This window comes from Lepisma saccharinum, chromosome 8 (genome assembly GCF_977018435.1).
Source record: "Lepisma saccharinum chromosome 8, izLepSacc3.1, whole genome shotgun sequence".
Taxonomy (NCBI): Eukaryota; Metazoa; Arthropoda; class Insecta; order Zygentoma; family Lepismatidae; genus Lepisma; species Lepisma saccharinum.
Genome location: NC_139236.1, coordinates 89,507,687 through 89,534,881, shown reverse-complemented (window position 1 = coordinate 89,534,881; position 27,195 = coordinate 89,507,687). Strand labels below are relative to the sequence as shown.

At 38.0% G+C, this 27,195-nt stretch overlaps 1 protein-coding gene across 1 annotated transcript in view; it reads right to left on the bottom strand.

Moving 5' to 3' along the window:
• Nucleotides 1–26,846, bottom strand: part of LOC145991647 (uncharacterized) — a 30,690-nt gene extending 3,844 nt beyond the window's left edge. The window contains exons 1-5 of the mRNA XM_083127707.1: nucleotides 26,710–26,846; nucleotides 17,510–17,546; nucleotides 16,507–16,619; nucleotides 2,508–2,657; nucleotides 908–1,015 (exon numbers count right to left, since the gene is read on the bottom strand). Of these exons, the coding sequence (XP_082983833.1) occupies nucleotides 908–1,015; nucleotides 2,508–2,657; nucleotides 16,507–16,619; nucleotides 17,510–17,546; nucleotides 26,710–26,814 (513 nt within the window). The 5' untranslated portion in view covers nucleotides 26,815–26,846. The remainder of the gene's footprint in view (nucleotides 1–907; nucleotides 1,016–2,507; nucleotides 2,658–16,506; nucleotides 16,620–17,509; nucleotides 17,547–26,709) is intronic.
• Between the last annotated feature and the right edge of the window lie 349 nt (nucleotides 26,847–27,195).

The window sequence follows — 27,195 nt, the reverse complement described above, 5'->3', positions numbered from 1 at the left end:
CCGTAGCAATGCATAAAACAATTATCTCTTCATAAATACAGCATGATACAAAGTAATGAAGCATATCATGTAGTACTAAGGGTCAGCAGTCTGGAATGTGTTTTTACCAATTCAACTTTGAAGTGGTAACCAACAGAGAAACCTTGAAAGCACTGTTAGGTCAGGACAATCTAGGTTCATTTTCTGTGAAATGGCTGATAGGCATCCCCTATCTACTGCATTGTCTCCATGTTGATTCATACAAGGACCCATCATCTATCCTCAAAAAACATCCCCCCCCAAGCTAGGAATTTCCACATTAAGCACCATGTACAATATATTTTATTTTGTAACTATTTGTTATTCTTTTGGCGCAAAATTGTTGTAGTTTCTCACAATTGGATGTGGTGGTAGCTTGAAATTATTATATTCTCAGAAACAGTGTAAGAGGCCTGCTTTTCTCGAAAACTTAATACTTAAAACACTGTCGTCATCTCCCAACAGGAATGATAAACAGTTGGGAAGATTAAAAGTCTGTTTGAGAAATGTAAAATCGCCACATTTGAGGAGAATATGCCAAACAATTAAAATAACATTACCGACAAGGCACATTGGAGGGCCCAGCCCTTGCAGCAAGTGACCATGGATGTGTCCAATCTGCAGCCGAGTTAGAAATACTTCTTGACAGGATAGGCGGTACGAGGAACCAGGAAGAGTGAAGCTTTTCCCCCATTACCTCATCTCATTCTTCCTGCCAAGTGTGAAGAAAGAATAAACAAAACAGATTCTGCAGCTCCTTGGCAGGCAGAAGATGGAGGAGAACATCACCATCTGCATCAGTAGACTTAGAAAGGAAACAATTTAATCGATATATTCAAGTATTATTACTTACAATCATATCATGTAGTATAATGTATTTGATAATTACCATTGATCTTCTGTACTTCTCAAAGCCACACGGTGGCGTATCTTGTGGTTTTCCACATGAACAGTCAGTTTGTGACATTGACGAATGTCTCCTTCTTGGCGACGGTTCCTGGGAATGAAAATACATGAATGAATTAATAAACCCATTCTTCAAATCTTGTTTCTGTTGCATAAAAAATATAGTTTTTTCTGTTTTAAATTTTGCATGGAATAGATAGAGAGTTTGTATGTCTTGCTTCCTAAGTACAATGAAGCCACAAATTTGTGTCAACAGTATGTATACATGTTCAGGATTTGCCATTTTCAGCATATTATGGACATAAAGAATAAGAAGCTATGGCTCACTTGATTCAGTCCCTGAGGATAAAATTTTATCTTATTTGACAACAATCATATTGAAACTTCGCGCGGTAAATAAGTAAGTAGGAGCAGCTTCAAGTTAACTGCTCCAATGTTCCTACAATCTTCATAACCTGTTTTGTCCTAAAGTCTAGAAGCTACTCAGGCATACACTTCTCTTACTTGCAGCATACCTTTGACAAAGCAACACTGCAGTCTAATGGGGTTCTGGTGAACTGGAACCACATTCAGGATACTCACAATTTTTTTAAGGTACACATAACAGCACGTGCTGGAAGGTACATATGTATTGTATCTTCACAAAATGTATAGAACTAAAGAACTTATAAAATCTTGTTCAAATTTTCATGCATCATGGACTCAAAGCATTCACTTACGAAAACTATAGTTTTTGAAGTTATAAACGAGGCAATCAATTATAAACAGGAACAGGAAACTACAAATATGATGCTTAAAACTAAATGACTGTAACTTTATTCTGATTATTACTAATCAGTTAAAACTGTAGTCTCAATTTTCTCTAATTTACAAATAAAAGTTTCATTAAGGGACCGGAACATAACAAACAATACAAAGTGTGCTAATTTTCTTGTAAGAGTTGCAAGTTAAAAGAAATAAATCATTTCCAAACGCAACCGTCCCCACCAAATGCAGAAATCAGCAGTAAAGGCCAGTGCCATATTAACTGGTAGGCTCCTAGGCTACATCGAGGGTGCACTGAGGCCACAATTACATTCAAGACAATAGGCAAATAGTCAACAAACAAAGAAATCACACACTTCATGATTTATTTGCAAAATTGTATGTCATATTGAAATATTCCATTCTTTTCCTCTAAACAAATTAATTTATATCTTCTATATTTAGCATAGTTCTTAATTCCTACGTTGTAGTATATAAAAATAATGTCACTGCATAGGTACTTCTTGTTTTTCGTAACAGTTAATATTTGTTTTGTACATTTTCTTCATAAGTTTGTGAAAATGCCCCTGAGCTCCCCATAAAAAGAACTATGGGATTAATAAATAAATGATATAGTTTATCTGATCATAAAATGGACTTAAACCGAACTTTTGCCAAATTTTTGTCAATGACATACGTAGACTTTGCTTTCTGAAAATATTCTGATAATGCCGTTCTGAAATATTAGAGACATGGAGGAGCAGGGGAGGTTGCAATAAATGTTTAAACCTAGGGCATTACAGACCCTAAATTAGGCACTAGTAAAGACATTCACTTACTTTTCTTGGTGGGGCACACAGTGGAGAGCAGGAGGTAGATGTTCTCTGAAGGTCAGGCTTGCCACACACGAATTTCTCTCCTATCGATTCAGGTTCCGAGACTGACTTGTCGCAAAGGCAAGACTGCAGTCCAGTTGGCCTCTGCTTCTCCTGTGAAGAAAATTGCAGGTATTTTGATTTTTTTGATTAGGTGTTTTAAGTCCACTTTATGCACATTAAGGCTAATTGGGACTGGACCTACAGTTTAAAGTGGGATCCGAACCACTTGTGCCACCACCAGGTATCGAACCCGGGACCCCTTGATTACAAGGCGATGACGAAATTGCAGGTATTGTTTCAATTGTAATGATAATGGATGACCCAACAGATTTTTAAAAATACACAACACGATAAAAGCAAAATTATCTCCTTGGTTTCAGACCATTGAAAACAATAACTCACATTTTACGATCACCAACATATTAGGTCATAAGGTCATAATACGAGTACATGTAATTAGAAAGGAATTTGCTTTGTTCAAAGTTACCTAGCTTCTGGCCCCCACGTTAGGTGTGTTTGTTGTACCACCACTACATGACCATTTGATTTGATTTGTTATTTAGCATAATTTTTCTGCCACTTTTGGCTAATCTTGTCAATGAGAATGAATGATGATATGAAGAAATTCATGAAGTATACCCTTGCCCAGACTGGGATTCAAACCCAGGCATAGCATGCTAAGCTAAGAACTCTGTCATAGAGGTGAGCACCATATGATGAAGTAAGAAGTAATTAACAATGATGATGAGGACAAAGGACAAACATAAATGTTCTTGGGTGTAATGGGTGACCTCTTCGAAAGACACAACCTCTCTTCCACGTAACACAATCTGGACTGCATTGTTTCAGACTAATTAGGCTCTGGCACTTGGGCCTACACCCAGTATATTCCTCTGTGGGGCTTTTGTCCTGTCAATGTGTGTTTGTGATCGTCCTTTCATCAATTTCAACTTATCACTATTCATCTTCGTGATTACCCAAAATTTGTCAGAAAAGCAAAGCAAAATTAAACAAATCGACAACAGAAATTCTCCTGGCTACTTCAAACACACTATCTTTCAGTGGTGTGGCGTGACTTTTTCAAAAGTGTTACCGGTTATCAGTACGACAATTATTCCTCCTAGACTTTATTGCCCCCCCCCCCCCCCCGTAAAGAAAACATGTCTTCGAGCTAGATATTTGTTCATTTCGTTCTTGTTTTGCAAGCAGCACAGTGATTTAGCCACAAACACTTCTAAAAAGAAGTACCACTCGCGAGACAGTTACCACGAAAATCCTATGAATAGTGGCAGACCCTTGTCAATTTTTCATCTGTCTCTGTTTCTTTGCAATGAGGTGCGAAGGGGAAGAAGAAGATCCACAGTTTTCTCGGGTCAGTTTGACGTTTGTGTGGTGAGCACTGAGCAGACGACATAACTCCGCTCCTTTGTGGAAGGGAAGCCCAGCTGTACGTACTACTGTTGCCAACTTAGTATTTTGGAACAAGGTTTGTCCAAATCACGAATCACACCAAGGAACTATATTTTCGTCTATTACCTAACTGGTCCCAGTTGTAGTTCAATTCAGCCTTGGCTCTGCAGTCTACCTCTAGTTGCTTCACAGAAACGGTATTCCTATTTTTAGGCGGGATTTAGCCATAGCTCTTTTCTGCTAATCCGATGTGACAACACTGGCTGACCCGGTAGGTCTGAACGGCAACAGGGCCCCTTAACAGGCATATGAATAACCCCATAGCACATTAATATGCCCCAAAGTCCTTCCCCGCTCTTTCCTTGCATTGGCGCCTTCTTATCCCTTGTTGCCTCTTCAGGGTAACGGAACGGCCTCCCTCTTCGCTTCTGTCGGCTCCAGAAAACATGTCCTAGGCAATATCTACTCGACGGCAACGGTGTTCATTAACATATTTAACAATGTTGTCATTTTATTGAAACAACTTTTTAATTCTTTACATTTTGCTGTTACCTGCGGTAACACCGGCTACATGCACGCCACGCCTCTGCTATCTTTATATTTATTTCAGTACTTTTCCTCCTTTTTTGACTATCCACCACAGCAGGGATGAATGATGATTAGATTGATGAAGAGACACTCACGAAGAAACACTCATACTCAGGTCAGAACTCAAATCTTGAACCTTCGGGAGCAAAGTTATGAGCTGACTCAATATGTTCAGACACAAAGGAATCTTATGGAACAGTTTCCTTTTATTGGGGGAACTGATAAAAATATTTGACTTATGAGCAAGATCCAAACAGCAGATGTTTACTAGGAAATGGATAGCTGTTTTCATACCGATCGTTTGAGATATGTATTTTAGGACATGAAATCAAGTACACACTTTGTTGCACCTTTTCGTGAGATTAACACATTTATCCCCTTATTACCCCCTCTTTTATGCTTCAGTACTTTTTTGCTTCCATGTCTTTCAAGTTTTGTTAAAAAATTGGACAGAAAAATAAATGCTTTCTCACTCTTCTTGAGCAACTACATAAAATCCCATAGTCTTGTTTTGTAGAGCAGAACGAGAGCTATAAAATGGCTCAATATAAATTATAACATGTTTACCATAAATTATATTATTTGCTACGGTGTTGAATAAAGAATGTTAATGTAACTGGTTTAGATCTGAATAAAGGCATTTTATCAGCATCTTTCTTGCACCTTTTTGAAAACATTTTCAGAACCTTTTTTTTACCCTTTCCTGATCATAATTTTGCACCTTAAAATCCATTCTGTAATGATTACAAACACATTTTTAAATAAATGTCAACTTATTTGGTGCTGTGTTTAACAACCCCAGGTAAAGCACAGATATTTTTTGTGTTCGTTCTCTTGTCAATTCCATTAGTTAATAATCCACTCTCATCATTACAATTAACTTAGACTGACGTCTGAAGAATATTTGCTACCGTGTGATTATTTTCTGTATTTTTTGAATACTCACTTCTGAAGCCTTAACATTAAGAATGATTAAGATTTTCACTTCTTTTGTGCTCGTGTATGTGTTTTTGCATGTTAATGACTTTGTTACAAACAGTGTAAAAGTATATAGATAAATTACTGAAGACAATGTCTACAGTTACTGTGGCTGAATTTCACTGAATTTGTGACTGAATTTGACTCCCCAAACCTCAATTAATGTTTAAATTCAATAGAAGTAACAAATTTACAACAAAAGTCTGCAATGAATATATTGGGAGACAAGTATGTCAAAAGTACTGGCACAGTGAATAAATAACATATATTATATTTTTATGTCTTTGTTACTATCATTTAACATCAAGGGAATTATGTTATGCAGTTGTTGAACTTCTCACTGTAGCACAAAAATGTAACTTACAATAAATGAAGATAAAATTAAATATTTGAATTGTAAGCATCCTGTGCAAAATTATGCATTTAGAAAGTGGATAAAGTAAAATCACAAAATACACGAAAGAGTACGTGGAAAAGAAGAAAGAGGCAAGAGCAGTAGTAAAGGAGAAAAGATGAAAGTGGATGGAAGAATGGGCCAAAGTGCTAGAAAAAGATGTAGATGGGAACAAAAAAGTATTGTATGGATTAGTGAGAGAAAGGAGAAGAGAAAGAGGAGACGGCTATAAGCTAAGGGATGAAAGGGGAAACGTTGTAGTAGAGGATGAAGAAATAAGGAGAATGTGGAGAAATCATTTCAAGAAGTTGCTGAACGTGAAAAAAGGAAATGAACATGAAGAAGTGAAGGAAAAAGAAAACAGGAAGAAAAAAATGAATCTCACATGGAAAGAAGTAGAGAAAGCACTGAAGAGAATGAAGAGAGGTAGAGCACTTGAAGTAGGTGAAGTGCTAGTGGAAATTATATTAGGAGCAGGAGTGATTGATGTGCAGTGGCTGTACAGAGTGTTGAAAACAGTGTGGCAAGAGAGAGAAGTGCCAAGAGATTGGACAAAGGGACTAATAGTTCCCATATTCAAGAAGAGTGTCAGAAAGAAATGCAAAAACCACAGAGGAATAACACTAATGTGCCACTCAGCAAAGGTGTATGAGAAAATATTAGAGAAATGAATAAGGGAAGTAACAGAGCTGAACATGAGAGAGGAAAAGTATGGATTTAGAAGAGGCAGATCAACAGTAGATCTGATATTCACCATAAGGCAAATGCAGGAAAGGCACTATGAGTATGGAAATGATTTGATTATGCCATTCCTAGATATATAAAAGGCATACGATATACATGGACAGATCAAAGATTTGGAAGGCTCTAAGAGAGAAAGGAGTCGAGGAAGAGATAGTGTGTAGAGTGCAGAGCACATACAAGACCAACCAGATCAGTGTGAAGACACCAGTGGGAAGATTGGAGTGGTTCAGTATAAGCAATGGACTAAAACAGGAAAGTGCTCTTTCCTCACTGCTCTTCATAATTATAATGGATGCAATTAACGAAGAGGTGGAGAAGAAGATAGGAGAGGAAGGGATGAAGGCCCTGTTGTTCGCTGATGACTTTGTAATATGAGGAAACAGGGAAGAAGAAGTACATAGACAGATTTGGAATGAGAAATCAGAAGAGCAGGAATGAAATTCAGTGCAGAAAAGAGCGAGGTACTAATAAAACAAGAAACAGCCAGAAATGAACCAAGAATAAAGATGGACACGAAAGACTTGTGGGTAGTGGAGAGCTTCAAATATCTAGGAAGCATAATTGAGAGAAGTGGAAGAATAGATGAGGAGGTAAACAGAAGAGGACAAATGAATGGTGGACTATATCAAAGTGTTCGAAGATTAATACGGAACAGGGATGTACCTATGAAATGCAAGAAGGTAATATACAACACATACTATGTGCCAATAATTATGTACGGAGCAGAGACTTGGACAATGACAGAGAGAGAGAAAAGAAAGATGCAGGCAGTGGAGATGAAATTTTAAGGAGTATATTGGGGAAGACTAGAAGGGATAGAATAAGGAATGAGGAGATCCGACAGATAGTGGGTGTGGTGAAGCTTCAGAAGAGATCAGGCACAGATGAGATGGTCCGGACACATGAAGAGGATGAGTGCAGAAAGACAGCCAGTAAGAGCACACAATGCACAGGGAGTGAGAGTAAGGCCAAAGGGAGACCAAGATGTCGGTGGAAAGAGCAGATAGTGGAGAGTGTTAGGACAAGATTGGAACACCGTGGAAAGAGAGGACTGGTGTAAGACCAGAAGAAATGGAGAGGCTTGACTTGTATGCCGACCCAGCCAGAGGCAGAAAATCGCGATGATGATGATGACATCCTTTGCAGTTAACTTAATGTTTTTTCATAGAGGAAAAGTGTTTATTTGACAGGAAAAATTAGAGATTATTTATTTATTTATTTATTTATTGATAGAGCTCAACAGGCATAGCCCAATTATAGTGCTCTAATTACACAATATTACTACAATTGATTCAGTGTTCCAGTAATAGTATTTTTAAAATTGTATAAATTCATTGCAAAAATATCAATTGTGTTATTTACACATGAAATTGTGTTGAAAGAGTTGCACGCTCTTCACACCGGAGAGGTAGAAAGAATTGAAGTTTTCGCTCTCTGGCAATGAAAGATTTTGTGCTTGGGGCGTGTTTTGGAACTGGGAACATTAAACGATACATACGGCTGACAATAAGTTGGAATCGTCTATTATACTGTTAATTACTTTATACAGAAAGAGCAGGTCATTTACTTGTCGTCGGAGTGCTAGTTTGCTGAAGTTGGTCTCTGAGACTAGACTATCGTATGAATCGAATGTTGGATATTCTCCACAGGCTTTGAATTTGAGATATCTAAGAAACTTTGACTGAATACGTTCTAGTTTATGAATTAAGTCTATTTGAGTGGGATTCCAGATTACTGACGCATATTCTAGTTTTGACCGTACGAGGGAATAGTAAAGTATTTTCACTGGTTCTATTTTCGTGGTCGTGGCTTGACCGGATTATGAAACCTAAGTTTCTGAAAGCATCGTTAGTAACAGTTTCAATATGCTTATTAAATTTGAGCTTGGTGTCGAAGCTTCTACTTCGCTTACGCGGATGTTGCGCAAAGTGAAAATACCAAGTTGTTCCTTAGAAATTGCTATTTTCAGATTATTTACGTCATATTTAGCACTTTCGGCTGCGTACACAGAATGAAAGTAAGTTGCAAAGGAATTCGCGATATCATTTTCGTCTGTCAATATGTCTGCACCGACTTTAATAGCTTAGCAGTTTTGATGGGACTTTTTACTTTTGATATAGAACCAGAATCGCGAAGGGTCGGCGCTTATCTGGTCTTCAGACTGTTTTATGTAATTAGTGTGAGCTACAGTTATGTCTTTCTCAATCTGTGCGTGGAGCAGAAGGAATTTTTCCCTATGGTATTCTTTGTTTGTAATACTTTTCTTCCATTTTAACCTGTGGTAAAATTTAGCATTAATATTTTTCACTATAGCAGGCGTAAACCAGCAAGGGTATGTTGAGTTCTGTAATTTTTTAAGGTGAACGCACTCATGAAATATGTCATAAATTAATCCGTAGAAAATATCAACCGCTTCATTTTACGTTATCGGCGCTATTTATTAGCGTCCAATCCGTTTGTGATACCAATCTGTAGAGTTTAGAATAGTCGGCTTTCTTAAAGTTGTAGGTGGAAAAGTTTTGTTTTGACCTTTTATTTGATTTTACGGAATGGCATTGGATCTCAGTTATTATTGAGGGGTGATGTGTGTCTTCCGGTAGGAGAGGGTGCAACTCTCTGCTTACATCTACATTACTAACATTCGTTAATATAAGGTCAAGTAACCTATTGTTTACATTTTGAATATTGTTTGCGTTCCTGAGAGCATGGTAAGACAAAAAGTTGTAGATCTTGACACACTGGTGTAAGACTTAATAAATCTGCGTCTACACTTGTAATCTCTGGTAAATTAAAGTCACCACAGATTAGTATTTTATCTCCTGGTTTAGTATGGGTTTCAACAAAGTCGTAAAATTTGTCATACAATGCCTTAGTTGATTTGGGGGCGAAGTACACAACACCAATATAGATAGGAAATTTATTGTTAAGCAATACTTTAACAAAACATGATAGCAAATGGAATCTTAGATTAAAATAGGAATCAAGTTGCATGATCTCATAAGGAAAACAAACAAAGTTGTATAAAACAATGATAAGGTCTGCCTTGGATGTGATTAATCAAGAGGGTGGAGGCAATGATTAGAAGCTTTCAACACATTGACTGCCAAGGCCAGATTGTGTGAATGACATAGTGGGGCCAAGTAAAAACAATTTGTGAAAATGGATCAAGTTGGTGTCATTAGATCTGTGAAGCACAAGGAATTTCAAAACAAGCCAAAAAACCGTTGAAAATTCAATTGAAATTTGTGACCCAGTTTTGGGTTTCGTGGCCTGCAGAAGAGAATGTAGATCAAAGGGCCATGCGACCCATTTCTGTGTCTCACATTTTTATTAAAAAGTATAATTTCTGTTTCTTCAAATAACGAACTTCCGTAACTTGAACTTTCAAGCTCGTCCAGTATTGCACGCACAGTTTCTGCTTCTTGTTCATACATCGTCAACAGAACAAGAAAACATACAACAACAAAAGTGCATCCTCCATAAAATATTGCACGAAATGCAATCTGCACGTTCAATCACACAGAATATAGTTTTAATTTTAATTTCTTCGTCAGACACAAAGCGGGTATCACGGCTTCACGAATGGCGATACTTGAGACCCACTTTCCGGTCTCATGGCAGTCAACGTGTTTTAAATATATATTTTATGAAGGATCTACTGCATATCTCTATGTAGTAAAGGATTATGGAGGATATGGCACAATATTGAGCCGTATCAGCTTTGTCAGTATAAAGTTATTGTGAATTAAACTCATACCGCGGTGGCTCAGTCGGTAACGCGACTGGCTACCATGCTAAAGGTCCCGGGTTCGATCCCCGGCCGGTTCAAATCCGGGAACTTTTCTAACGATGGAAGCGGCCCCGGCGCCCACCCAGCTCTGGTCTCAAACTTCGTGTGGGGTGTTTTTAGGTCTAGTGGCACCCAAATGGAGGATGTTAAATTATCACCTTTTTTAAAAAATTTTGGCCATGCTAAGGGATACGTGCTTTTGTAAATGGGTACAGTATGACTTTCATTTCAAGTGTAATATAATAGTCGTATGCTTTGCGATGTCTTCATGCATCCGATATTTTTTTTCCGAAAACTTAGGTTATTGTAACTTGATCACCCCCTGTCCCTTCACACAAACCATTGCTTGTCTTACCCACGTGTGTATATGAGGGGAGAGGCAGCCAGCAACATTTTCACAAATTTTGCTGCAATTCTAATTATCCAGCTAGATATTAATTGGAAAAAGAGAGCTTTTACATAACATAACAATCTGCTGGCACAACAGCACTGTTACTTAAAAATGAGTAATGAATGAGCAAATCCATCAAAGAATGTGCAGAAAATAGCAAGAAGCTAAGTGCATGAACATTATAATTAAAATTTAAAATATTTATCAGAAGTGAATAATGTAACTGCATCACTGAACACAAAAAATATTTCCAATAGTCTCCAATACACTACTTTCTGTGTACAAGGATGAGTGGTTTATTTCTAGAATATAGCAATCAATGTTTAAGTTTTTCAAATGCAGTAAATGCCTTTTTGCAAATAAAGTTATTAACTCAATCAAATCTCCCTCTAGATGAAGATATTAGTGTGAAAGACTGAAATAATGAGTACTATATTCACATATGTATGAGACTGAAAAATCTACTTAACACTGCAAAAAAACATCAATTAAACTTTACTCTTTAACCACCTAAATACAGTTCTAACTTCTAGTTACTAAATATTCCTTGCAGTAGAATGTTACAGACACAGAGGAAGATGTGTAAAAAAATGTAGTTTACAAAAATATAAGAAACCATTTCAATAGAGCTGTTATATTTAAATATGATTTTTTTTCTGTTGGACTGAAGTGAGATTGATATGGGAAATGTTCGCCATTTCTGAACATAGTAAAACCTCAAATTCTAAACAATATTTCTCCATCAGGAGATTATTTTGCATTTCTGGAACGAGTTTGAGTTTGTGTTTTAAGTCCGCTTTATGCACAGTAAGGCTAATCGGGACTGGACCTACAGTTTAAAGTGGGATCTGAACCACTGTGTGCCTCCACGGAGTATCGAACCCGGGACCCCTTGATTACAAGGCGACGGCGCTACCACTGCACCATCGGGGAGGCCCTGCATTTCTGGAATGATTTGATTTGATTTGTTGTTTTAAGTCCACTTTATGCACAGTAAGGCTAATCGGGACTGGACCTACAGTTTAAAGTGGGTTCCGAACCACTTGTGCCACCACCGGGTATCGAACCCGGGACCCCTTGATTACAAGGCGACGACGCTACGCATTTCTGGAATGAAAACTGATATTTGAAAGAAGTATTTCACTCTTATAGTGCAGAAAAGATTGAGAATTTAAGCACTTTTAATACGCAATCACTCAGAATTGTAGATTGTATCGACTTTCTGTATTACATGTTTAATTGCGACGTTGATAGGCTCGTGGAGATTTAACAGAAACTGATAAGATAAAGGCCTAAGTGTACATCTTATCAGGCCCTTAGCTAGAACTCACCTCCAGGTGGGGCTCACGGGTTATCAGGGGGAGGGGCTTTGTAAACAAAGTCCATTTTCCAAAAGTTTAAAAATATGAAATGAAGGTTAAGTATGTGTGTCGGAGGTCATTAAGTTAATTTAAAATATAAAAATTAGAAATATCATACAAATACTACAGTTTCTTTTCTATATCTTCTAAAACATTTCTTGAAGTGCTAATGACTGCTGCTGACACCATCCCTTAATACACACTCCATACTATTTTTGATGATACAGATATTTATATCATACATGTGAAAATGTACAATATTCACTTCAATCATAGTGCCTACCGTACGTTCTACCCCCGGCCAAAGCAATCAAACTGGTGCGGTGTTGTTTCGCACGATAATAATAATAATAATAATATCGTCTTTATTGAGAGGGTGTGTTTCGGCCTCGCGGGCCGTTCTTACAACAAACCCTTAAAAAAAATATCACAATTGACACTTTACACTTCTTGAAAATCATTGTTGCAGTAGAAAGAATAAAAATTAAAAAATAAAAATAAAACTTTCATACTTATAATGTAAAGAATTAATGTACTGAAGGTAGAGAGTTAAATCTAAAACCACAATTAGAATACAATTATTACAGCTAAATCTAAAACCAATACCTCATTCCCGTTCATTACAGAAAAGACAAATCTAGACACTATTGATTGGACAGTAGTAGATGCTTCTTTAGGTTTGTTTTGTGTGTTGCAGGGTGGAGCTCCCCTGAGGTCAGTGGTGGGGGGAGGTCATTCCATTCTTTTATTGCGGTGACTATCAAAGAATTTCCATAGAGTGTTGTTCTGTGTACAGGAATCGTGAAGTGGGTTTTTGGACGAAGGTTAATTTGTTTTCCTCTCTTCCTGTACGGAGCAATTTGATCATATAAATATCTTGGTTCCTTATTGTTCAGGATCCTGTACAATAAAGACAATGCCAAAAATGTTCTCCTACTCTTAACGTTTAACCAATTAAGATCCTGTAAGTACGGGGATATATGTTCTCTTCTTTTGACATTCAGTATAAATCTTATGCAACTGTTTTGAAGTTTTTGTAGCTTGTAATTTAGGGCACTGTTGATATTCATAAATACGGGAGAAGCATAATCAATTTTTGGCATTACAAGTGTGTTGACTAGGTGAGTTTTCGTTTCTTTGATTAGGATATGTTTTAATGGAAAAAGTGATTTCAGTTTGGCTATCGACTTTTTAATTATGTGCGTGACATGAGAACCCCAATGTAGATTCTCGTCCAATATTATGCGGAGGTTGCGTGCTGTTTCTACTTTCTGTATTTTGGAATTATTCAGTGTAGGGAGGGGGAGTTTTAATTGTTCTAACTTTTTGAGGTTACTCGTTGTGCCTAGAGTTAAAATGTAAGACTTCAATTTGAGTGCATTACATTCACACCATTTAGATATTGAATTGAGGTCCTGTTGTAATGCTTCTGGGGCCATTGCACTGTTTCTTAATGGTGTTTGTATATATATATTTGTGTGTCATCCGCATACTGGTGGTATTTGCAGTGTTTTAGTGAATCATTAAAATCTTTGATGTATAGCGAAAATAGGATAGGTCCTAGAATACTTCCTTGTGGTACTCCCTGTTTGATATCAAGCCATTTAGATAGTCATTTTCGTGTTTGTTCGCACGGTTTCTTATCTCATCGTAACCAGGGTGTTGTTTGGCACGGCTGCACCAGGCGAACAGAAAGAATGGAGGAATTAATTATTAATGGAATGAACACTGTTTGTTGTTTGTTTTGTAGTGACGACGATATAAAGAGGCATGCTGCTGTCCTGCTTGGTTATTGTGCTGTGAGAAGGAATTGTGAGAAGTTCTCGTCGTCGCAATGGAGATTGTAAAATCCAAGAGGGGTAGTCCTGTCTTACTGTTTGAGGGATACCAGTACAACTTTCAGAGAAAGAATCTCCTATCAACCGTATGGGTACGTATAATTTTATTATTATTATTATTATTGATCTTATGTTTTCTTATGTTTTAAAGAAATGAACTTGGCATTAATGTTTTCTTTTTTTGCAGTTGGCATAGACAGAAGAAAGACGGGTTGTCCAGGTAGACTAAAGACGGAAAATGAAATCCCCACCTTGGAGACAGATCACGACTGCATTCCAGATGTGGCAGCTTGCGAGATCAGAAAACGACTTGCGAACTGCAAAAAGAGAGCGCGGGAAGAAATATTAACGCCGGTATCAACCAATTTTAAGGAGGAAATGGCTGTGGCCGTTAACCAGGGACTTGACTTAGTGACCACCGTTCCAGTATATAGTAACCGCAAAGTAGGTTTGAACGCTGTCAGGAGGAAAGGCCTGAGAATACACCAAGAAACACCTACTCCGGTCAATGCATCTTTCCCTCCCGATGTTCTACGTTTCGAAGATTAAACCTCGTTTTTGCAGTTTGACAATGTGGAAGGAGAGAAACGATTATTATGTTTCGGATACGAGGGTATGGAGGCCGCACTAAGGGAAAGCAAAGAATGGTTTCTGGACGGAACATTTAAAAGTTGTTGCAAGCACTTTTCGCAGTTGTACACATTACACGCAGATCTTGGAAGCACAGTTGTTCCTGTGTTGTACGCATTGCTCCCGGACAAAACCCAGACCACCTACAGTCAACTGTTTTCTTTTGTGAAAGCCTGGTGTGGTGGGTACCAGCCAAAGGTGATCAAGGTTGATTTCGAACAAGCAGCTATAAACTCGCTAAAATTTACGACATTCCCCGATGCCCAGGTGTCAGGATGTAACTACCACTTCGGCCAGAGTATCTGGCGAAAAGTTCAGAGCCTAGGTCTCTCCGAGGAATACAAAAATAACGAAGATATACGTCGCCAAAATCTTATAAGGAGCGGTGATCTTAAAACCTGTTTGAGAAGATTGTGCTACGTGCAAAAGTTATGTTGGTGTTTCCTATAAGATTTGTTCTTCTTGGAACAATACATTGGAAAGAAAATATAAATAAATCTGTTTTTAACACACAATTTTGTTATTTATTTTTCTAAGTCATGTTCCTTTCCAAATTGAATAACAGTATTCATTAATGCTTTGCATCAAAGGGCTTATTAGTGTCTTTATTTTGTTTTCGTTTGTGGTTAATTACATTTCTCATTCATTTTGATTTTCATTCGATTAATCTTTAATTCCTCTATGCTTTCTGTTCGCCTGGTGCAGCCGTGCGAAACAACACGCAATCATAAAACTTCGGATCTGTTGACATTTGACGCAGATGCGGAAGGAATGTGGATAATGACAACAAAGTCACAGATTTCTGTCAAACGAGAGGCTGCAACAGGGGCAGGGATGGTACAGATAAAGAAGGCCTCCTATGAAAGAACTTTCTAAAGTCTAGAGAATCTTCTAAACACTTGCCGCTGCTTAGACTTCTGCTCATAAACAAGATGAACGAACGAAGTTGTGAACAAAATAATATATTCTGTCTACATTTTCACTCTTCACCTCAAACAAATTATAATACAAAATAGTTTTACCTAATGTCAAGGGGGCTCAGCCCCCCGGCCTCTGCCTGGCTACGGGCCTGCATCTTATGTAATTTTGTGTATTTAACGTGCTTCATTCATGCTGTTTTTAACTCCAGAACTGCTAAAACAGTGTAGAATTCAAGATTCTTAGTGCCAGGAACCAGCACACCCCTATTGCTGATTCCTGCCACAATTTGGTTATTGTGGGTGCTAATGATATGACAGAGGGATCTGTTGTCTGAATGTTCTTCAACGCCTCTATGATGCTGATTCTAATTGTAAAAAAGAAGCACGCCGTTCTATACTTGTCAATTATACCTATTCTACATTTGTTGAGCAGTCTCCAATACTCAGAAATTTACTACTAAGAGAAAAATACACTTTCAACATTTCATTTGAAGAATAAAGCATCCCCCCTGAATCCAAAGCGTCCCAGGATGCAACTGAAAGTAAATTACCTGGGGGGATGCTTTCGGTATTTTATAGTTGGGGAGTTGCCATCCGACCACTTCGAGCACTGAGCCTGGGAAGAGTGGCTGATAAGACAAGTATTGCAACTTTAAAATAAACTCTACCTTATCTTTTCAAAAATACAATAATTACATTGCTGCCTCTATCCATAAATGATCAAATTGTTTATCTTTAGCTTATTACTTCTATAAAGATTTCTTTCAAAATACAATGACCCACGATTGTCTATCTACTAAAAATGAGGAAAGGTTTGACTTCAAGAGGCACTTTCCAGGAAGGAGCAAGATATAGCAATTGTAAGAAACAAGAAAGAGAAAATATAGTAATATAAACAATATTGCAAAGAACTAACCGCCTGGGACAGGAACATATGGTGTTCAAGGCAAAAGAGTCTGCTGTCAAGAGTCTTGCACTTCTCTTCCAATAAGCCCAGCCTGAACAGGAATTCATCATCTCGGTAGCTACCTAAGATAAGAAGAAAACATAATAATTATTTCTTCTGTGTCTGCAAATATTGAACTGAAATTCTACTTCAATGGCATGCACGATATTATTGCTCTGTTTCTGATTAATGCACTAAATTACAAATTTATTGTCCATGTCTGGCCTTTAAGTCCTAGTAGTTAGAGTAATGTGCTAAGAAGTTTACACTAGGTAAGACAATTAATATCTCTCTCTCCTCTATCATCTATTCCAGTCCTCCTCATCAACACGAATTAACCTAGATTTTTTTTAGAAGTGACCTAAAATTGCCAATGTAAAAATTGGGTTTGAAATCTTTAGCATCAACATTTTAAGACGACCCTTGGTTTTTGACATTTCCAATAAAAATTTATGTTAATTGTCCCCATAACTATTTACTGAATCTCAGAAATTAGATCATAAATAAGACATTTTGTTCAGTAAAGTAAAAGTAGAATACTGACATGAATGATAGGAAGACTATGATATAAATACATGATCAAATAGTTATAAGCACTTACTACTAAATTTTTATCATTGAATATGGCTATTACGTTGCATCCACTAATGCACATCAAAACAGTGAATTTCATAGGCACATGCAGAAAGTTTTTAAAGGAGGGGTTCATATATTGGAAAATCATTTTGAACGCCATTATGTAGCTATCAGAAAAAGAAGTAAATTGTTACATCTACCTATTTTCATCTTCAATAAAATTAAGTTGAAAGGGTTCTAAACACCAAACCCTCCTTTGGTGCACATATGTTGTCTTAACAAGAAGAAGAAAGCTTTATTCAATAGGACTAGGACAGGACATGAATCAAAAAATATTAACCAAATGCATATATTTCTAGCAGTAAATACTCATACAATGCAGTCAAAATTTGCATACCTTTTGTCTTGCTGCTGCCAGGCAGACAATTACATTTCTGAGGAAGAAATAATAATTTTCTGTGAAAAAAGTGTATAAGCAATTGGACACTATCAATAAATACAGCCGGTGTTTGTTCTTTTGAATGGATAATATTCTCTACAATCTAATAGACAGTGCTCGAGATGGACATTGTTAGGTTGTAGAATGTTTGTTTCTTCTGTCCAGGCGCTGGCTGGGGGATTTTTCCTAGCTAGGGCATAAACCACCCCCTGCACACCGGGGCGATTTTCCACTAGGCTCTCAAAGGATATAGCCTACGCAAGTTCAGGAAGACCGCAGAAAAATGAGAAACTGAATGGGCAGACAGACCATCGACCATTAAAATTCCTTAATATTTTGATAATAGCAAAATAATACATGCCAAGTCCTTTTAATTGCTTGTTTCATGACAGAAGGTATAAGGAAAGAGTTCCTAACCATTTAAATAACTTCTTACATCAAAACCCTATTTTGGGTATTGTATTTTAAACCATCTGTATGGGAGACTGCAAAGCAAAAGAAGCTGCGGAAGGTCACTTAACAGTGCTCGAATATAAACAATTGTTCCTCGAAGAAACGAATGTAAACAATTTGAATGCCATGGAGGGATATTGACGGATGAACGTGAAATCAACATCCCTGTTTCCCAGTTCGCGGACAGTGCGGCTACCGTAATGTAGTGTGGGTTTCTTTTTCTTTGGTGTGCGTGCGGTATTTGTGTTGCGCGGCGAAATGCATAGTGCAAGTGGCGCTTATAAACGTAAATGAAGTTTAATAATTAATTTTTAATCGAACGTGTCTATATCTTAAAGTTTACAAGTGTTATTAATACAGAGCATGCAATTAGTGGAAGTACCATGATAACGAAAATGTTCATAATAACAATGTCGGCAGGGTCCAAAACAAAGGATAGCCTAATAACTCAAATTTCATAAATCCCCCTCTACCCCTGCATCTCATATACTTCGAGCATTGCTAACAGATCTTGAATTTTCCTAAGCAGCAAGTTTCATACGCCATCAACCATCATAAAACGCTAGATTAGAAACGGGCAGATCCAATAAGTTCACTGTTGTCAACAAGATAGTTGAATTTATTTACTCATGGGTCAATTAAAATTTCAATTTCAGATCATAAAATTTAATGTTTATTCTCTGGTATCTAATGAATTCTGCGTCAATTTAATGACATTAATTCTCTATCACTTTCTCTCTCTCACACACACACATTCAAATAACATGACTTAATGCAATTTTGATTGATTGATTCATTGATTTGGTGTTCCAAGTCCACTTTATGCACAGTAAGGCTAATCGGGACTGGACCTACAGTTTAAATTGGGATCCGAACCACTGTGCCATGTGCCTCCACCGGGTATCGAACCCGGGACCCCTTGATTATAAGGTGACGACTGCGCCATCGTGGAGGCCCGAATGCAATTTCGAGTTCGAAACAAGATTAACTCAACTCGTCACAACAGTGAGACAGGATGGTTTTTTGTTTGAGTGGATGCAAAGTTCACTAAAAAAAAGCATATGAAAGCGAGAGGGAGAATCGAAAATCAGCACAGGTTTGGGCCTCAGTCGCCCCTCCCATTCATCCTTCCAATAGCAAAACACTAGGTAGAATTTGGCAAAGGGCGGTATTGCTGCTACAACCATTTTTCGTTGTCTTCTTCTTGTAAGAGTACCAAACCCAACAAGCCTAACCTAACCACCACAGATTATTTACTACCCCAAAAAGCTATCAGCCAATGGGAATGCTTGAAACAGTTGTAGCAGCAATCACTACATTTGGCAAATGCTCCCCTGTGCTTTGCACCACACCATGAAGGAATACAGGGGGTGTGAGCAAGGCACTTTCTGCAGCCCCAAAATTCACATAGAGACACACATTTGACATACATTTCCATATATAAAGTATTGTTTATGCCAACTTTGCTACCCCAAAAATTTATCTTAAGTTGATGCCTCTGGTCCTCCACTTTCTTGATCACGGCCGAATGTGGGGATGATGTGATGAGCACCACGCCCCTGGCCGCCTTTGCCCTCTTCCCCCCAGAGTTTTCTCCAGGGACCCGCTTTATACGACGCTGGGTGGCCCGCCGCAGCCGCTTGAACAGGCGTAAAAAGTCCCAGTTCTCCCCTACCGGAGATCGAACCCGGGTCTCTCGCATGGTGGTCTGATACCATAACAACTTTCTTTTCCTAAGTGGTAGTATTCCCCGTTTTTACACTTTTTTCTCAATTTTTACATTTCTCGGATTTTCTCAGTTTTCAGTTTTTCTCATTAGGACAAACTCAAATTTCCATGTCTTACCCGGGATTCGAATCCGGAACCCATGCCGTCGCAGGGCGCTGTGCTAACCACTCCGCCATGGAGGTCGACAACGACTGAGCTACAAATACTGGTTTAACTCCAGAAGAAATTTAATCACGTTCTCGGCTCATTGGACTTTTCCACTTCTTTAGCCTTGAAATGAACCCCATAACGAGTTCTTTGGTTGCACACATTTCAGAAATTAAGAATTTTTTTGAAACTTTGAAATTTTACAAACATTTGACTGCAGTTAATGAAGTACCTCAGACGAATATTTTGTTATGGTTTTAGTTTGCAGTGTCAGTTTGAATCACTGTTGACATTTTTCATTCAGAACAATGATGTATTGTTTTGTGTTTGTATGAATTCTTGAGAGTTCAATTTGGCATCCTACTCGTATTTCGCAGAGAATATCTCAATCAGATAAGAACAATGCCAGCACCTTGTTTTTTGGTGATAATGTGACAACATGATAAATATTTATCTTTAAACTTTAAATCCTTTAGATCGAATAGATCTTGATACCCTACATATTTTTTTGCTTCATGACTTCTTGTAGAAAGAACTAATCATGGTCATGAAATAAATGTGTAAATTTATTAACAAGCACATTTTTCACCCAGAATGCAATTCTACACCTAGTGAACATGTATCAAGATTCTGAAAACAACATGTATGTGCTTATTACTACAAACATCTTGATGATTATATGTATGTATAGTGTGGTGTATATATATATATATGGGTCATTCCATGTCAAATCAGGCAGGAGTTGACCCTCATAGTCACCTATTTTGATGATGTTTGATACACAGGTTCACTTTGCTCCAAAACCGATACGTGTGAAAGGATTTTGCTGAAATGTGGTTATTACGAATTATATGAGGGTTGTTCAAAATGTATAAATTAGCAATAACAGCACAAAATGAAGCCAATTATCAAGTAGAATATCTGCCCCTGAACAGTAAGTATATATATCACTTAGCGCGACACAAATGAAAAGTCTCATCATAGGGATGTTGCAGCTCAGTTCATTGCTGATGCAGGACAAATTTCAATCTCATTTTTCTCCCTTATATGAAGGAACACCTCCATAAAACTTTCTCAGTATGAAGAGGAAGGATGGTAGTTAAAAATATCCAAAAATGAGACAAATCGATTTGGGGTATTTTGAACTGTTCAATCTTGAAATTTGAACATTTGAACAAAGTGTTCAAATTTTAATGTGTTTCAACATTTGATGATCTCATAATATGCAGAAGTCTTTCCTCTTTACAACGAACTCAAGAACGCTTCTGTATCTTCATTCGTTTCCGAGATATACTTAATTGAAAAGAGCATGTTGCTCAAAAATGACATTTTGAACAACCCTCATATAATTCGTAATAATCATATTTCAGCAAAATCCTTTCACAGATATCGGTTTTGGAGCAAAATAAACCTGTGTACCAAACCATCAAAATCGGTGAGTATGAGGGTCATGATTTGACATGGAATGACCTACATATATATATATATATACACATCTACACACATATATATTTCTAAATTATAAACAAAACTACAAATTCTTGCCACCGTTGCCACGTTGCTGGCGCCAAAACTCGCAGGACACGATATTGAGTAGTAAACAGCACATCTTTTTTTATTACTTGAAAATTTTCCAAAATGAAGACTGGGTCATAGGCGCTAACTACGGACTGGGTAGTTGTTTCGAAAGTATGTGATTGGTTCAGGCAGTATCCGAAATGTGCAAGACCGAACATCCTTTGAAAATGGTATCTCAGTTCAGTTTGAAGCCTTGGACTGGATGCGAGAATCTTTCGAATAACACTTCGACTGTAGCGCCATAGAATAAAGCATGCATATATGTGAATCAAAACCCTAAGAATTCACATTTTAAAAAGTTCCCATACTTACATTTCCATCCAATAGAAGAACATACAACCAACAACTGGACTTTCGACTTCCATGATTTCAAACAAGTGGACAAACAAGTGAGTGTGCACTTGCTCGATTGCTCGTGTACTTGGCGCTTTCGAACCGCACTAGGTGACGCCACTTCCGAGAAGACCGTACCTCAAGCCTGCTTTTAGCACTTTTCGGACACAGCCTCAATTCATGTGGTTACCCTTTGCTCTAGCTCCAGGAACATACTTCAAACCGTTGATGGGTGAAAACAGAAGTATAAAGATAATGCTAGTAAATTGAAGCGAAAATAAAAGAAGCAAAAGGAAGCAATTTTGCAACCCCAAACCTGTGCGTCCCTAGGTCTAGGCCTAAATCTTGCCTTGCCAGGAGTCTGCTACTAAAATATAGATATCAAATGATCCTAATTCTAAAATGTGCTACTTTCGCATCTTGTGAAGTTGAGAGAACCTTAGCCTTAAATAAATGGGTAACTGTGGAGGGAACCATGGAGGGTAAAGGCGGCCGGAGCGTGGTGCTCATCACATTACCTCCAAGAATGATTTAGAGTGAGAATGTGTGTAGCTCTACATCTCTCTATGTATCTTCGTGGCACGGTGCAATGTGCACGGCAAACTTGCCTTTATCTAAATGTATTTCTTATAAAAAAAAAACACGCCTCACTCGCCACATTATCGATAAAGTGATCCAAATTCGTGTGATGAGATCGAGAACACGAACGGCAAGAAATAATTTTAGGCAAGCTGCATCGTTTTCTTTTCATGTCCGGGTGGGAAGCAGTCTTGGGTGTAGGGTATTTATGTACTCCCTAAAGGAATCATCTCTACCACACTCGCCATCTAAAAATCTTAGTTTTCATGATTATAGTGTATAAAGATTTAAGTGAAAGAGACAAACGCATTTCTGCGTGGATTTAAACGTAATGTATACATGTGGTCGCTGTGAACCACCGACAAACTTTCACTTGGGTGTAGAGGATATCAATGTGAAGAGGGGGGGTGGGGTCGAAGTAGGCCCGCCTCGACCCGCATGCATTCGAAGTTATGCGCTTATTGTCCTAGTTTCTGAAAATATACCAGGACGTCAGTTGCGTGAACTTTTTACGGTTCAATTTTTTTTATATATTGATTCAATTCTACAACATAGTATATGATATAATAACGAATGATAAAAGCATTGTTAATTTTTTACATAATGATTTGTGGTTGACCTCGCTATTCTGGTGACCAGAACAGCGTTATTAACTTTGTTGGTCATTTGTTCAGTTTGTATCTGCGACGGCGTATTTTGTTACGTATTCAATTTAGAGCAAGAAAACCAAAGCCTATTAATATTAATTGTGGGAAACAGAATCAGCACTTATTGAAATTGTGTTCCTTATCTGACTTTTATGAAGTGCAATTCCATGCGCCCGCGTCCTCCCTCCATTCTGGGATCCCAGGACGCGGCACCTGCACTTGGTAGCAATCAATCAATCAGAGGCAGGAGATTCGTTTGGTGATAGCATGGGTGGCAAGCGAGACACACGTGCCAGATAAGATAGTTGGCTAACATTTTTCTTGGAACAGCGACTGTTACTGTGACAAGGCCCGCACTAAGTCCTTGAAGCTATCTTATCTTTGCCGAGATGAAAACACGTCTTCGTTCTTCTGTTTATTATTGGTACGCCGTCGCATTTACATACTATGTTCCTAATTAGATTTAATGACCATTGTTCATTCTGTGAGTTATAAAGTAGCAGTTATTGGCGGCGCCATAAGTGCGTTGGGGTTACGGAGCATGAATTAAAACAAAAAATATAATTAAAATGAAAATGAAAATTTAAATATTATTTTAATATTAATTGACAAGTTTAAGGAAAGAGATAAAGCAAATGAAAAATTGAATGTATAGAAATCTTAAAAATATTTAAGTTCTGCATTACATCACAAATGAGGTGATAAAATTTCCTTAATATTACGTAGATTAGTTTATAAGTAACGAAGTGTAAGTAAATTAATTATTACATGGGATAATATGTATACCAACACCGGTGGAGATTTAATCGAAACTTCTTCAGTTTTGAAATATTATAATTTCACATTACATAAATACAAAATAAAAGTAAAATTAAGTTGGAATTTTCAAGCAATGAAAAGTAGCTATTTTAATGGAATTTTTACCCCTTGAGATTCCACTGAACTCCAGCGGGTAATAAACAGTAATTTGTGATACTTAAAACATAACATGATTGTGCCCTACATTGACGGTATTTTACATCGGAGTTAAGGCCCCCTGAATTTGTATGAATGTATGTCTTCCTCCGTGGCCTGCGGTCTAAGGCGCTGTGCTTTGAGCTCCGACTGCGGGACGGCATGGGTTCGAGTCCGCCTGGATTTAGTCTCTGGGTTTTCGTCCTGTGTATACAGAAGGTTGTTCTCTTTATATCCGACCATTTTTGACGGGCACTCACCTTAAGAGATACTGCGCCGCCACCACCGATCATGTTCTATTGGACCCCCAGCATTGTGGACTATCGCCCGGCATCGCAGTTTCCATTGCAGCAAGCTCCGGCGCAGGACAGGCATGGGAATTCTGTCGCACTCCTCCCTGCAAGCTTTCCATAGACCATCCAAGGTGCGCGTGCGGCGATGTTGAAGACAGACGTCGTTTCAACAGTCCAAATGCGCAAAAATCCATTGGACTGGCATCTGGGCTTTTCACAAGAATGTCTTCAAATGGAATGACACGAATTCCAACTTCCTCTGCCATTTCCTGATAAAAACGTAGTGATGTTCTGGCGGTATGACTCGAAGCCTTGTCCATATGGATCATCACCTGGTTCGCGTTCATTCCATACAATTGTGGGATGTCGTCTCTCCGATAGATAGGTGTCAGAATGGAGTCTTGGAAGTATCTGGCATTTACCTTCACGTTTTTGTCCACCTTGCGTATCATCAACTTACCCTCATATCCGAATCCCGTTACAACCATGAAGTCACGAGGGAAACTTTCCCTGCACTGCCGAACAAAGTTGCTGCGCCCCTTGTCGTCTATGTCACGGTATGTGACACTTTGCTTGCAGCCCTTCTCCTGGTGGTTTTCGTGGGTGAATGTTTCGCAAGGAGAGCCTGTTGTGTGTAACGGGCCACTATAGCTTTCACCCCGAGTGTTTCACAATGCGTACGTATGAAAACTTAGCATGGAAAAGGGCCATTACGTAACCCTCCCAATACAGGTTGATTTTCGGCGCCATTTGATAACATTCACTACCAACACTCACGCACCTACAAGGTCAGACACAACACTGCTCCCGCCAGCAGACCCATAGTTCCAGCATGATACGCCAGGTGGCAGCACCGAATCGAAAATGGTCGGATATAAAGCGAACAGCCTCTGTAGGACCGGTGGCAACCCACCATCGTGAGGAAATTGGGGAGCTACCAGTGAGTATCGTATACCCGGTCTCGAATACCTCCTATAACGGCTGAGGGTTCGACGTGCTGACCCCACGTCACCCCATTAGCGGTTCCTCACGGGCTGTAGAGCAACGGGTTATACTCGTATGTATGTATGTATGTATGTATGTATGTATGTATGTATGTATATATATATATATTCGAGTTGTAAGATTTAAGGTCAATTGAGGGTCACTCTAAGATATTATCAATATGAACAACTTTTATTTGTAACATTTTGTTCATTGAGGTCTCATTGCGACGCTATGAGCCCTCAGAAAACATTTTTATCCTATAAGCTTGCAGCCATTCATCACATTCGTAGTTGTCACTAGCATTGTTTCAGTCAGTAAACGACAAAATCTTTAGTACGGTGCGGTCAAACAGGAAAGGATCACCATCAAAATATGAATATCTCTGAATAACACTTAGTGAATCTTTAAAGCAAAGGTATTAAATACGTTAAGATACAATGCATGAATTGAGCCAATAATGGCATTGAGCCTAACGACAGCCCTGGATATTAGGCCTGTACATGGAAATGTTTTATTCGGTGTTCAAGGACTGATTCTAGATACGCCTTGTTTTGTAAGCATCAATACAGAGTTTTTTTAAACGAAACCAGCTAAATGAGTGGCTAAAATTTTATATTTTGTTTGGTTCATAAACTTCTAAGGAACATGATATATAAATATATATCTGACAACAGATACAAAGACGGTGCAGTTTTCAAAATCGCACCGCCAGTGGGTCTCCCAATACGTACTGGTGAAGATTAAGTAACTAGTTGTTTGTTTACTTCCCACATGCGGCAAAATACTGCAAAGAGGTAAAAAATAGTTTTTTTTAGGCTTACAGTATAAAAGTGCTGAAACAGCTGAAGTTATTGTAGCGGATTGGCTGCTTCATATCTGATGAAGGTACAGCGGAGAAAATTGTATGGTACAGAATGCTGACTTTTGCAGAATGTTTCGGATTATTTTAGAAAAAAACAAACATTCCGGACGTTTCTTTGTAATTTGCACACAGAAATAAATTACTTTCAAATATAGTTTTCAATTTCATGATGTCGTAAGTGATTGTATTAAGCTGTTTCTCCGCGTGGTGAAATTCCGGTTTGCAATAATTGCAATTTACATAAAAATATATTTCAGCCTCATAAAATGGGACATACGAATTAGACAAAGTAGATGAATGTTATTGTTAAAGTGTTCATTTTTTTTGTGAATCCTAAGGGTTCTGCGTCATTTTTTTCTGAAAAGTAGTGCGGTACAGGCACCAGGGCATACCCAATAGGGCAGTGATGGAATTATAACCCCCCCCCCCTTTTGCCAGAACGCCACGTGCTGAAAAAGTTGGCAAAATATACTGATACTTAAGTATGTCTGGATACCTTTTGTTTAATAAACCTTTGTTTACGTTGCTGTAAAGGAGGACAAATACAAGCTATAATTGTTTCCACTACAAATGCATAATTGATGGGTAACAATATACCTTTGGCACTGAGCACTTCTTGGCCCTCCTCACATTTTCCCCGAGGACATCTACGGACTCCGCTATCTCGTTCAGGGTTGCATACAGACCCCGCAGGTCGTACATCAAATCGTCATCGTTCGAAGGGTTCCCAAGCTCTTCTAGAATAGTTGAAAAGAAAGATAATTCTGTCTTGATGCGTATAAATACACTTAATTTAATAAAATACAATTATTGGTCGTCTCGATATTCCATGTTAACAGTTAGGACAACAGAAGGAATTATTTTTCCTGCTCTTTTAACGAGATTTTTTTAAAAAAATCGACTTCCTTGACGGGATATATGTTGTGCTACATTCATATTTTTACAAAACGAAAACAAAATTAACTTTAGTTTATGATTGTCGAAAAATTACATTCTAAAACTTGTGAACAAATATTTTTCAAAGGCATCGAATTTTAAATAAACCTTGTACAGTCATGGAAAATAGTTCTTGGGCCACGAGAC